The sequence below is a fragment of the Nicotiana sylvestris genome, chromosome 11 (assembly GCF_000393655.2).
Source record: "Nicotiana sylvestris chromosome 11, ASM39365v2, whole genome shotgun sequence".
NCBI lineage: Eukaryota > Viridiplantae > Streptophyta > Magnoliopsida > Solanales > Solanaceae > Nicotiana > Nicotiana sylvestris.
The window spans coordinates 150793637-150806024 of NC_091067.1; the positions used below are offsets into that span (position 1 = coordinate 150793637).

General features: G+C 35.2%; 3 protein-coding genes across 3 annotated transcripts; all 3 read left to right on the top strand.

Annotated features, from left to right (window-relative positions):
* Nucleotides 1-6559: 6559 nt before the first annotated feature.
* On the top strand, nt 6560-8463 carry LOC104246929 (phospholipase A1-Igamma3, chloroplastic). Its single transcript, XM_009802842.2, has one exon. It carries the CDS (start codon nt 6645-6647, stop codon nt 8166-8168), a length of 1524 nt encoding a protein of 507 aa, XP_009801144.1. The 5' UTR covers nt 6560-6644; the 3' UTR covers nt 8169-8463.
* Nucleotides 8464-9854: 1391 nt separating this feature from the next.
* On the top strand, nt 9855-10523 carry LOC138881843 (uncharacterized). Its single transcript, XM_070162128.1, has one exon. The coding sequence runs from the start codon at nt 9855-9857 to the stop codon at nt 10521-10523; it is 669 nt and encodes a 222-aa protein (XP_070018229.1).
* Nucleotides 10524-11307: 784 nt separating this feature from the next.
* LOC138881844 (uncharacterized) lies at nt 11308-12029 on the top strand. The gene is made up of 3 exons (XM_070162129.1): nt 11308-11497; nt 11618-11793; nt 11838-12029. The coding sequence occupies exons 1-3, from the start codon at nt 11308-11310 to the stop codon at nt 12027-12029; spliced, it is 558 nt and encodes a 185-aa protein (XP_070018230.1).
* The last annotated feature ends 359 nt before the right edge of the window (nt 12030-12388 follow it).

Sequence of the window (12388 nt, forward strand, 5' to 3'; positions counted from 1 at the left end):
TGTATGCTTATCTTTGAGATATGGGTGAATCACTCACCATTGGTCATGTTGTACCTATGAACATGGGTTTTGGAGATGCTGCAAGTTGAAGACCTGGTTTGTTCAGGTGCATTTGGGCCTGCTGTAGGCTTCTTATAGTTTATATGCTATGTAATTCATTCATTCGATCGTGGACTGTAATAATTATTTGTAATAACGATTGGGGCAATAGTGAATTGGGAAAACTGGGCTTAGTTTTAAAGTTTGCATGAGAATGGGTAGAAATCCTGCCTATAGGTGTTTGCTTGGCCCATTCTGTTGTATGTTAGAAATCTTGCCTATAAGTTCTATGTTGTGTTTACATGTTAGAAATCCTGCCTATAGGACCAACGTTATGATTTGTTAGAAATCCTGCCTATTGTACGTTAGCAGTCATGCCTATAGGACCAATATTTGGCTTAATCGTTTTCTGGCTCAATGTGTATAAATTCCTGCTCATATACTACTTCATTCTAGAAATAATGCCTATAGAATTAAAATTAACTCAATGCTAGAAATCATGCCTATAGTTTAAAATCTGTTCTATACTAGAAATCATGCCTATAGGTTAAAATCTGCTCTATGCTAGAAATCATGCCTATATGGTAATAATCAGCACACTTGTAGAAGTCCTGCCTATAGGATTCTATTAACTAATTCGGGATTCGATTATCACTGTCAATCACTTAGGCAACATGCCTATAGGATTGAACAATAATTCCAGCCTTACGATTGTAATTTACTGTTGAGATGCCCAGATATTGTATTGGATTAAAATCAGTAGGCAAATGTACGTAGGCCTTAACACTTGCATACTACTGCTCGCCTGATCATCACATAGATATCCTGCCTATAGGACTCCAAGATTAATAAAGCCTGCTAGATCAGTTGCGTGCATTTTTTGTTTACATGTGGAGGTTAACGTGAGCTCATATCTGTCTTTATTTGAAAAGTCCTAATTGTTTTGCTTGTCGCCTAGTATTTTACAATTCTTAGAACCTTAGGCCTAGTCTAGAACCTTTATAAATAGAGGTCTCAATGCCTCCAGGACCTTAGATAAGGGACGGGTAGTGCACACATAGGACACGAGTTAGAATCAATTAGAGTGCTTTAAGTAAAAACTCAAAGATAGTAATCGGGTAGCAGGAGATGATAGTCTGTGCCCGCTGGATAATATGAGTAACACCCCCATCTTGGGGGAGTTACAAAGTATTATTTATGTTGCACGGAGTGATCCTATAGGCTAAAAAATTTAGGACCTCTCCCCCCTCCCCCCTCCTTATTAAATAGTTTACTCGCTTCTTTAGAATAATTCACATAATTTAAGTTCGGCCAGGACCCACCGTTGTGGACCTCGAGGGGTGCCTAACACCTTCCCTTCAAGGTAATTTTGAGCCCTTACCCAATCTCTGGTAATGCAAACTAGTATAATCTGAGTTACTTGCTATAGGTGCCCTAACGCACCTTAATCCGTTAGATGGGGACTCTAACAACCAATTCATTTTCCCTACTCTCTCGAAAGGAGTTGTCAAATGTCAAAACCCAATTTTGCGAGAAAAAGGAGCACGACAAGGACCTTTTTTTTGTTGGTATGGCCATCGGATATATCGTACATGGAGCCGATTAAACTAATAGTGCCACATAGGGACCATTATAAGGAAAATCGCTCCTACCAAGAGTTTTTTGGTTCCACAGCTCGAAATATCATTCACTAAATAGGGAGCAGTAACTAAAGAAAACAAATAGGAGTAATAAAAGTGCTATTTGTCTTTTAGGTTGAAGCTCCTGAGGAAGTACATTACAAAAGAATTACTATAGCCCTACAACAAAATCTCTCATTTAACATTAAGTAATTAACAAGCATAAAAGAAAAACATGTTGCCAACATAAAAAGAAAAAAATCAAACTTGTTCAGTTCTGCAACTTTCTCATACTCCTCAAAAACCCCATTAGCCTAACGCTATTATTTGAATACCAATTTAACAACAATAACAATAACAAATTCAATGTGGTCCCATAGGTGAAATTTGAGGAGGATAGTGTGTACGCAGACCTTATATTACCCTACTCTTACCTTGTGAAGATAAAGATATTATTTTTGATAGACCTTCGACTCAATAAAAGCAAGAAAATAATCCATGAGAAGTAACAGCAATAGTCAAAAAATTAAAATAATTGAAGCAAAAGAAACAACAAGCGAATGCCAATTTTGTCAAAAAGAAAAAAAGCTACACCAATATTCTAGAAACCCTTTTGACAAAATCTTTCAAGTGGGTCATTCAGCCAGTTGCGGAGCTACCTTAGTCTAAGAAAAATTATATTGTGTAACTAAGGACACTTTTGTCCATATAATTTTTCTTCTTTTTTCCGGATATTTTTTTCAAAAACATATTATCCATGAAGTTGTGTAAGTTTTTGAAGACTTTTTGAAAATGAGTTTTTCAAAAACCAAAAAGTGATTTTGACACTTTTTCAAAGTTTTTCGAAATTTTTTTTTCCTACTCATAAAACTGCAATATTTTTTTAAATGAAATGCATGTCCAATCATAATATCAAATTTCAAATATCAATTTTGAACTTAACTCCAAACTACTTTTTTTTAAAGTATAATTTTTATGTCCAGAAGCCTATTAAGTATAAGAATATAAAAAAAATTATCATGAAGATTCCCTTTAGGTTCTTTAATTGCTTACTTCTTATATTTTGACGCTTGTTAGTAAAATTCTTGGCTCCAGTCTCCACCACTATATTAAGTAAAAAAAAAATGGGATTATTATTTTTGAGAGAGAGCGAGGGAGGGAGGGATTGCCATTTCTCTTCTTCGTTGCACATGCTGTCTTCTTTGTTGCTATTTCTCTTTACTTTTTCAAAACTTTGGTTTCTTCTTTGTTTTTCTTGAAAGCAAGGATTTCAAATCTGTGACAATTGGGGAATTTTATACTGTATTTGCTGAGTGGAAAGTCATAGAAAAACAACTACTAATAAAGTAAAAATAAAAAAATAATTTCTCCATGATTAAAGTATTTAATTCGTTCTTTTATCCATTCCCAACTATTTTTCTCAACCCCAGTATTGTTCAGTTTCGAAATTCCACACCAAAAACTTCAGTTAGGAAATTCAAATATCAAAGTCCTTTCTTCCCACACCAAAAATAGTAAATTGCATAAACACATTTTATACAAATTTTAACTCAATAATTGCTGAATAGCCACAGCAAGAAACGCACAAACAAGTATCTAATTTCTAAGGAATTGAAATGCATAAAGAAGAACCTGACAAGAATTGGTCAATTATTTCCAAAAAAAAAAAATGAAGTTCCACAACTTGCTGTCTTATTTTTTATTTTTTCACTTGTTGTGTTTTTTTACTGATTTTTGACATATGATTTTCGGTGTTGCCTTGAGCAGATGTATTTTGACGCGAAGAGAGAGGGATTATATGAAGTTTGGGAATTGATAAAAGAAAGAATTAAATACTTTAATCATAATTAGGACTTTATTTTAGTCAATTAAATTATATGTCTTGATTTTTAGCCATGACAAGTGTCGTCAATCTGAGTAGAAACTTAGAAAAATAAAGAGACTAGAAAATAGAGGAGAGTTAGAAAGGTAGGAAGTCACAATTGTTAGGACCATAAAAATCAGGTGTCATACGGAAGCTAATAAAATAAATCTTGAGCGACGATAAATTATACAATAAAAAGAAATATATCAAAAGAGACACAAACATTTAACGTGGTTCGGTCAACTGACCTAAATCCACAACGGAGATGAGCAATCCACTATATAAAAAAGAGTATAAAATATCGAGAGAACAACTTGACGAAGAGGCAAACACAAGTGACACACTAATACTTGTCCCGTAAAGTTCTCCCCCTAAACACTACTCTCAAGCCCCTATGGCTACATTGTGGATGCTGCTGAATGAGAAGGACGGATCCTCAATTTATAGAAGTCCAAACCTTTTCCTACAAGAAAAAGGACTAGCCAAGTATAGGAGAATTATAATTTCCTTCTACAAAGAGGAAAACCCAATTAAGGTAATTATATTGCCCTTTCCTTCAACAAATAGGAAAACCAAATATGGTAAGAAAATTATGGCAAACACCTAACAATTATCCCCCTTGGCCGGAATTTTCTGACAAAATAAATTTGATCCACCTTCTTCACATAGCCTTCAACAGGTTGCATCTCCAAATCTCTACCACAAAGTTTGTCTCAACGTGCTAGCACACCGGTCAAATTTCTCAGACAAAAATTACGATTATCGTCAAATATGTTGCGGCTAGAACTGAACCCGCCAAGATGAACCTGTCTTGAACCTCGCTCTGATACCACTTGTTAGGACCGTAAAAATCAGGTGTCATACAGAAGCTATCTAAGCAAACCTTGAGCGACGATAAATCATACAACAAAAGAGAAATATATCAAAAGAAACACAAATATTTAACGTGGTTCGGTCAACTGACCTACGTCCACCGCGGAGATGAGCAATCCACTATATAAAAAGAGAGTACAAAATATTGAGAGAACAACCTCACGAAGAGACAAACACAAGTGACACACTAACACTTGTCCCGTAAAGTTCTCTCCCTAAACACTACTCTCAAGCTCCTATGGCTACATTGTGGATGCTACTGAATGAGAAGGACGGATCTTCAATTTATAGAACTCCAAACTTTTTCCTACAAGAAAAAGGACTAGCCACGTATAGGAGAATTATAATTTCCTTCTACAAAAAGGAAAACTCAATTAAGGTAATTATATTGCCCTTTCCTTTAATAAATAGGAAAACCAAATATGATAAGAAATTTTTTGTGTCAGTAGCCTACCACACGTGGAAGCAGAAGAATTGCACTACCATAATATGGTCTCATATAACGTAATTTTACGTGATTGCAGGTTATTAATGCGCAAATTGGGGGACCCGAAAATGAGCAAAGTCCAATAACAGACAAATTAAATTGGCTTAAAATGCAAACTAAAAGCTGTTGACGACCAAAACTGATACCAAACAAATAATAAACGTGTTCTTTCGAACAGTATAATTTTTAGTTTTATTATTAGAAAGGTACTACAAAATATATTATGATACTAGAGCAAACAAATTCTCGTTTCACGTTTATTGCTACTTTCATCAACTCGCTCAACACCATTTTTCAAGTACTTAGAAATGTAGGGGCCAAAATTGTGAGTATTTTCTCGAGTGTAGCACGTGGAACATGTCTCTCGTAAGGCTTGTCTTAAAGTCAAATTAATGCGCTAGCTAGGATCAGAGGCGGATCCAGGATTTTAGGTTTATGGATTCCTATAAAAGTCTTGAGTTAATATAAAATACTAACTGGATGAACCGACTAGGTTCCAAGCTAAATATTCATATATATATTTAATGGATTTTTCAATACAAATACAAGTTATAAACAAAGTTACTGGGTTCATGGGAACCCGTAGCTATTGAACTGAATCCGCCCCTGGGTAGGGTTAATTTCACGGTTCAACTTATATGTCACTCTGTCCAATTTACATTTATGTGATATATATAGCTAGATTTGACATAGAATTTAAAGGTGAAAAAACTTTTGAAACTTGTAATTTTAAATATACTAGAATATTTGTATGATTACACGATATTTGAAACTTGAGGTTTTATTAAACATTTTACTATATTTGTGTAGCTATAAAAAATTATTAAGGTTAAATGAATAAAATAAAAAAATATTATTTTTTAAATGAACTAATAACAAAATATGTTATATCACTGGAAGTATCAAACAGTCAAAGATCAAAAGTGTACCGTATCTACTTATCAATAACTAAGTGGTAGCCAGTCAATAAAATTAAATGAACAACACTATACACTAGAGTAATAATCTTTTAATGCATAGAGGTAGTAATGATCACATGCATGCAAGTGGTTTTGAAGCAAGTTTGCGCGTACGTCAATTATTCAATCGGGTATTTGCTATCTTTATTGATTTTTTTATTAGGATGGTGTTCCGCTCAGCTTGAGTACACTTTGAATATTTCGCTTGAACATCTCTTCGACTATTTCACTGAATATCTTCTATCTCTCATCACAATTTCTTTTTAATGCAGATGGTGCTAGCGGGCCCGCCTTCGCATGCATCTTTACTGTTCCACCAAATATCTACTACTTTCCACAAATCCAGGTATCGAATAATTTTGTTCACCACAAGTTAGGCAGATGAAAATAATCACTTAATATTGTTATCTCTACTAAAATTTGAAGCCTAATCTCTAAGATTCGAACTCATTTAATTAATCACTATGCCACGACCATGCAGGTATAGGTAGGTAGTACCTTCATTTCCTACCAAACAAGTTTTTTTCCCCGTTTCCACAAATTATTTTCCTTCGTTGTAATATCCCAAGTATTTTCCTACAATCTAATTAAGATGCGGCATGTATTGCAACGTACAATCATGCATTAGTGTTGGTAGTTGGATGTCTCTATTCTCTTAGTACCTTTTAAGCAATTCTCCATACTCCAATTTAATTATACAAATGTGTGGAAATAAAAAGAAAGCCTCTGGTACTTCTCCTTATAACAAGCTTATTTTATATGATAACAAACACAACTCAAGAAAAATAAGATTCCAAATTCTCATGGCTTCCTTTCAATTATCTCTCACCAATCCCAAACACAAAAGAAACCATACTTTTCGAGAAGTTTTTCCATTATATTGTAAGACATTCAAAGCTAAAAACCTCTCTTTCTCAAGCAAAATAACTTCACCAAAATTGTCTAGCGATCTTTCTTTGAGACCTTCATCTCCTTCTATTTTAGCACCTAAGAATACTACAATCCAACAATACGAAGAAGAGAAAAAACCCCTTTATGAAATGTGGAGAGAAATCCAAGGGTTGAAAAATTGGGAAGGTTTACTTGACCCTATGAACTCTAATCTAAGAAAAGAAATCATTAGGTATGGTGAATTTGCACAATCTTGTTATGACTCATTTGACTATGATCCTCACTCTAAGTATTGTGGTACTTGCAAATATCAACCATCACATTTCTTTGAGAAGCTCAACATGGTGAAAAAAGGGTATGAAATGAGGAGATATTTGTATGCAACTTCAAATATTAATTTGCCAAATTTCTTTCAAAAGTCGAAAGATAGTATGGTTTGGAGTCAACACGCGAATTGGATGGGATATGTAGCCGTAGCCACAGATCCCGTAGAAATTAAGCGCCTAGGGCGTCGTGACATTGTTGTTGCATGGCGTGGCACGGTCACGTACCTAGAATGGCTCCATGACCTCAAGGATATTTTGCACCCGGCTCATTTTCGTGATGATCCTAACATCAAGATCGAGTCAGGGTTCTTCGATTTGTACACTCAGAAAGAAAATAGTTGTCACTATTGTTCATTTTCGGCTCGTGAACAAATCTTAGCTGAGATTAATCGATTAATCGAAAAGTATGAAGGTGAAGAGGTGAGTATTACAATTACAGGGCATAGTCTTGGTGCAGCATTGGCTTTGTTAAGTGCTTATGATATAGCTGAGATGAAGTTGAACATTTTACATAATGGTAAGTCTATAATTAAAAGAATTCCAATTACTGTTTTTTCATTTGCTGGCCCTAGGGTTGGAAATCTTAAATTTAAACAAAGATGTGAAGAGCTAGGAATTAGGGTTTTGAGAGTGATAAATGTGCATGATAGAGTGCCAACTGTGCCTGGAATTATTACAAATGAGAAATTTCAATTCCAAAAACAATTGGAAGAGATTGTTTCATTTCCTTGGAGTTATGCTCATGTTGGGGTGGAATTAGCATTGGACCATCATCATTCTCCTTTTCTAAAGCCCAATAATGATTTGGGCTGTGCACATAATCTTGAGGCCCATTTACACCTCGTCGATGGCTACCACGGGAAGGACCGCGCGTTTTGCTCCGCCACGGGGAGGGATATCGCGCTTGTCAACAAGGATTCTAGTTTCTTGAAGGAGGACTATGGCGTGCCGCCGTTGTGGTGGCAAGATGAGAACAAAGGCATGGTGAGGACTCCCGACGGACGGTGGGTGTTGCCGGAGAGGCCCATAATTGAGGCCCATCCACCAGATACGGCCCATCATTTTCAGCAAGTCCTAAAACTTGCTAGGGCTAGATTACATTTACCATAGTTATATTTTTGGGATTGTTACACAAATAGCCAGCCAGATTCAATATTTACCTTTTCTAGCCAGTATACATGGATTATACATCTGTCGGCTATTTTCAGTTTAAGAGATTATTTGGGTGGCTATTTGGGTTAATTCTTCCATATTTTTACTCTTCCAAATTGTTGTGGTAAAAAATATCACATCATGACTAGACTTGCTAAGAAGAGAATATGTGGATATTATTTTGCTCATTGAAAAATGTTGTGATGCCCAATAACTAATCAGTAACTAATAAGAGCTGTCTTTTTTAATCAAATTATTCTTGTTCGGTTTTGTTGTTGTGAAGTGAATATACATGTCATAGTGATAAGGTCCTAGTGATAATATAGCCAAAGATATGTGTCCTTTAATTCTAATTTTTTTCTTCTACATTGGCTATTGAGTTTGATATTCGTACAAAAACAATCTGTCACAAGAAATCAAAAGGGATTTTAAAAATGTCAACCAACTTTCTTTGTACATTATCCTTGTAAAAAAATATTAATCACTTGTTAGCCAAATATTTGTTTTGAGCAAAGGGAAATATCTATTTGATTGACATGAAAGTGTATGCTCTACTCAGAATAATATTGAGAAACCCAACTTGGACAATTTTCAATTATTATATTTCACTAATTGTTTCATCAATAATAATAGATAGATGAATCATAAAAGAAGACAAGCCAGTAGTCAGTAGAGTCATATGTCAATTGTAGTTCCAAAATAGCAGAAGAAGTTAAGAACTTGATGATAAGGCAAAGAACGTGAGTTCAACTTTTATATATTGCAGTGTAATGAATTTTCCAATTTATCATGTCACTAAAAATTATTCCACTAACTGTCCATAAAAAATATAATTAATAACTCAAAAAATCCGGATAATAAGACAACCAATCAACGACGCCAAGTTAAATTATGCTGATGAGTAAATTCATTTTACATTTCAATGTATATAAGTTAAATTAGAATGAGTTCACACTAGAAAACTACAGTATTCTCTCTAACTATCCCCGACACCTCCAAATGGCTCCTTCAAAATTGAAATGCTAGAGAAAAAAATATATTTTCACGAAATTACCCTTAATTAATTATTACGTACCTTGACACGTTGAGATATGTAAATAAGGGCAAATTTTAAAAAAAATTAAATTAAATTCCTTCTTGATTATATAAAAGGACACTTATTTTGGACCAAAATAAAAAGAACAAAAGATCACTTATTATGGACCGGAGGAAGTAGATAAATCCAAAAACTAGTTGTTCTTTTCTGTATTTTTCTTTGCAAATAGTAAAGTTATAATAAAAACAAACAAAAAATTCAATGTTGGTAAAAATACCATTATATATTACAAAAAAAAACTCAAGAGATGAGTTTGACTTTCTCTCTCTAGAATGCGATTCTCTCTCAGCGACAGCTGAAATGGTGAGAAAATCGAGGAATAGAGGCGGAGGTTAGAAGATCCAAGGAAGTCAGACAACAAATTCAGTGTGCATGGGAGTTCCACAATCGGAATATGCGAAGAAAGTGAAAGTATCAATGCGATCCAAGGAATTATACCTTTGGATATCAATCAGATCTCAAATCCTACCATACCACAGGGAGGGAATAGCGATGAAACTCCAGTGGTGAGCAGGGCGTCATGGGCAGATCGAGTCGAAGAGGAACATATGGTGAGCAAAAGTACAGGTTTGACTGAAGCCCTAGATTCAAGCACTAAAACGTGGAGTAATATTGTGGGTACAATACCGATAGAGGAAGGGTTAGATCTAATCACGGAATCTACTGAACAGAATGTGAAAATAACAATGGCGGACATTAAGGATGAGGTGAATTACTGGACAACAACAGTTGTATGCTATATTCTAGGGTCTAATCCACCGCAAGTAGTAATTGATGGATATTTCAGGAGAATTTGGGGAGCTCTGGGGATTGACAAGGTAGCACAACTAAACAGAGGGGTATTCCTTGTGAGATTTCATAGTGTTGAAAGTAGAAGAAAAGCAGTGGAAGAAGGCGTGCAAATGTTTGACAGGAAACCAGTAATTGTGAAGCCATGGAAGCCAGATATGGAGATCACAAAGGAGCAAATGGAGAACATTCCTATTTGGATGAGATTGGTAGGGCTAGACATCAAATACTGGGGGCAAACGGCTCTTACAAAAATAGTTGGGCTGATTGGAAAGCCTCTAAAGGCAAATGCAGCTACTACAAATAAGGATAGATTAACATATGCAAGAGTGCTAGTTGAAATGAAATTGAATCACCAATACCCGTCAAGCATAAGATTTGAGAATAAGGCAGGAAAAATAATAGAACAGGCAATCCACTATGAATGAAAACCTGGTTTGTGTGAAAAATGCAGGAACTATGGACATGATATATATGAATGTAGGAAATTTATTCAGGAGGAAAAAGAGAAGAATGAGAAATAACAAGAAATGATAGTACAGAAGCAGGTTGTTCAACAGAAAGAAGGGAAAGAGATTCAGAAGGATCAAGCACCACAAATGGGAGTAGAGCAACAAAAATAGAAAAAGCAGGGGACTAACAAGCAACCAGAAATGGGAAAGAATCCAATTCAAAATCATGGATATAGAGTGGGGAAATATGTGAGAAAAGCAGTGGTGGTGCAAGATGTACCATTGAAGATAAGAAATGCATTTGCTACACTAGAAAAGCAACAAACTGAAGAAGTGGCAAGTACAAGTCAGACAGGGCAACAGATGGCAACAATGGAGAATGGTAATGTAGGAAAAAGGGGGGTTGTAGATGACAAGGGTGGGGGAAGCCCACCAAAGCATGGATAAAATTGATTTTTGGAATACCGGGGGGCTAAATAGTCCAGATAAGCAGAAGGAAATCTATTTGTTTATGCATAATTCCCAGGTTGAATTATTTGGCCTCTTGGAAACTAAGGTTAAGAGAGCTAAAGCTCAAAAGGCTACTCTTAACCTATGTAATGGATGGTGCTATAGTACGAATTTAAGTCATCATAAAGGAGGTAGAATATGGATCTTATGGAAGCCTTTGGTATATGACATAAGCATATACAAAGTCACAGAACAATTAATCCACTGTAGAGTACATCATAGAGGAAATGGAAAGAAGTTCTCAATAACAATGGTTTATGCTTTCAATGATGCTGCATTAAGAAGAAAATTATGGGAGGATATCAAGGAGATACATGAGCATATGGATGAACCTTGGGCAGTCATGGGAGATTTCAATTGTGTCCTACATAAAGAAGAAAGGATTGGGAGTCCAGTTACAATGGCAGAAATAAGAGACTTCAAGCAATGTGTGGCAGACTGTACACTACAGGATATGAAGTTTTCATGGGCATTTTATACATGAAATAATAAGCAGGGAGGAGCTGATAGAGTATATAGTAGGATTGATAGGGTGTTGATCAATAATGAATGGATATTAGCATTGCCAGATTCAGAGGTATTCTACAGGAATGAAGGGACCTTTGATTACTGTCCTACAAAAATCAGATGGGCAGAAGATCAAAAAAAGCAGCATATGTTCAAATATTTTAATATGTGGAGCATAACATCAAACTATAAAGAGATAGTGAAGCAAGGCTGGAAAACAAACAAGAATGTGACTAAAATGTATGAGCTAGTGGGAAATTAAACAATCTGAAGGGGAAATTAAGGCAGCTTAACAAAGATAAATTCAGTCAAATAGAGAAGAAAGTTGATCAAGCACATGAAGAATTACTGCAATGTCAACAAAGGTTGCAACAAGTGCTTCTTAATCCGGAATTACATAAGGAAGAAGAAAGATTAATCAGAAAGACTAAAAGGTTGAAGTCAATTCTTGAGATAGAAAAGTAAAGTGCAGTGGCTGGAACAAGGGGACTTAAACACCAAGTATTTTCACAGCATGATGAAAGCAAGAAGGAATATGAACAGGATTTTCTCTATTATAGATGTAGAGGGAGTTAACAGAACTAAGATGGATGAAATTACAAAGTCCTTTATTGATTTCTACACAAATTTTTTGGGTACCACCAACAAGGAAAGGGAGCATGTCAATAGTAGTATGATACAACAAGGACCAATAGTTATAGAAATACAAAGGAGCATGTTAGAGGAAAAGTTTACAGAAAAGGAGGTTAAAACAACATTGTGGGCAATCAATGGAGATAAATCACCAGGTCCAGATGGTTATGGAAGCAAGTTTTTTAAGGATA

Bases quoted from the DNA above. Each gene is read 5' to 3' on its own strand.
- LOC104246929 (XM_009802842.2), top strand. From the start codon at position 6,645: ATGGCTTCCTTTCAATTATCTCTCACCAATCCCAAACACAAAAGAAAC.
- LOC138881843 (XM_070162128.1), top strand. From the start codon at position 9,855: ATGGTGAGCAAAAGTACAGGTTTGACTGAAGCCCTAGATTCAAGCACT.
- LOC138881844 (XM_070162129.1), top strand. From the start codon at position 11,308: ATGGTTTATGCTTTCAATGATGCTGCATTAAGAAGAAAATTATGGGAG. The intron at 11,498-11,617 runs GTACACTACAGG...AATGGATATTAG, and splicing joins CAAGCAATGTGTGGCAGACT to CATTGCCAGATTCAGAGGTA. The intron at 11,794-11,837 runs GTGACTAAAATG...AACAATCTGAAG, and splicing joins GCTGGAAAACAAACAAGAAT to GGGAAATTAAGGCAGCTTAA.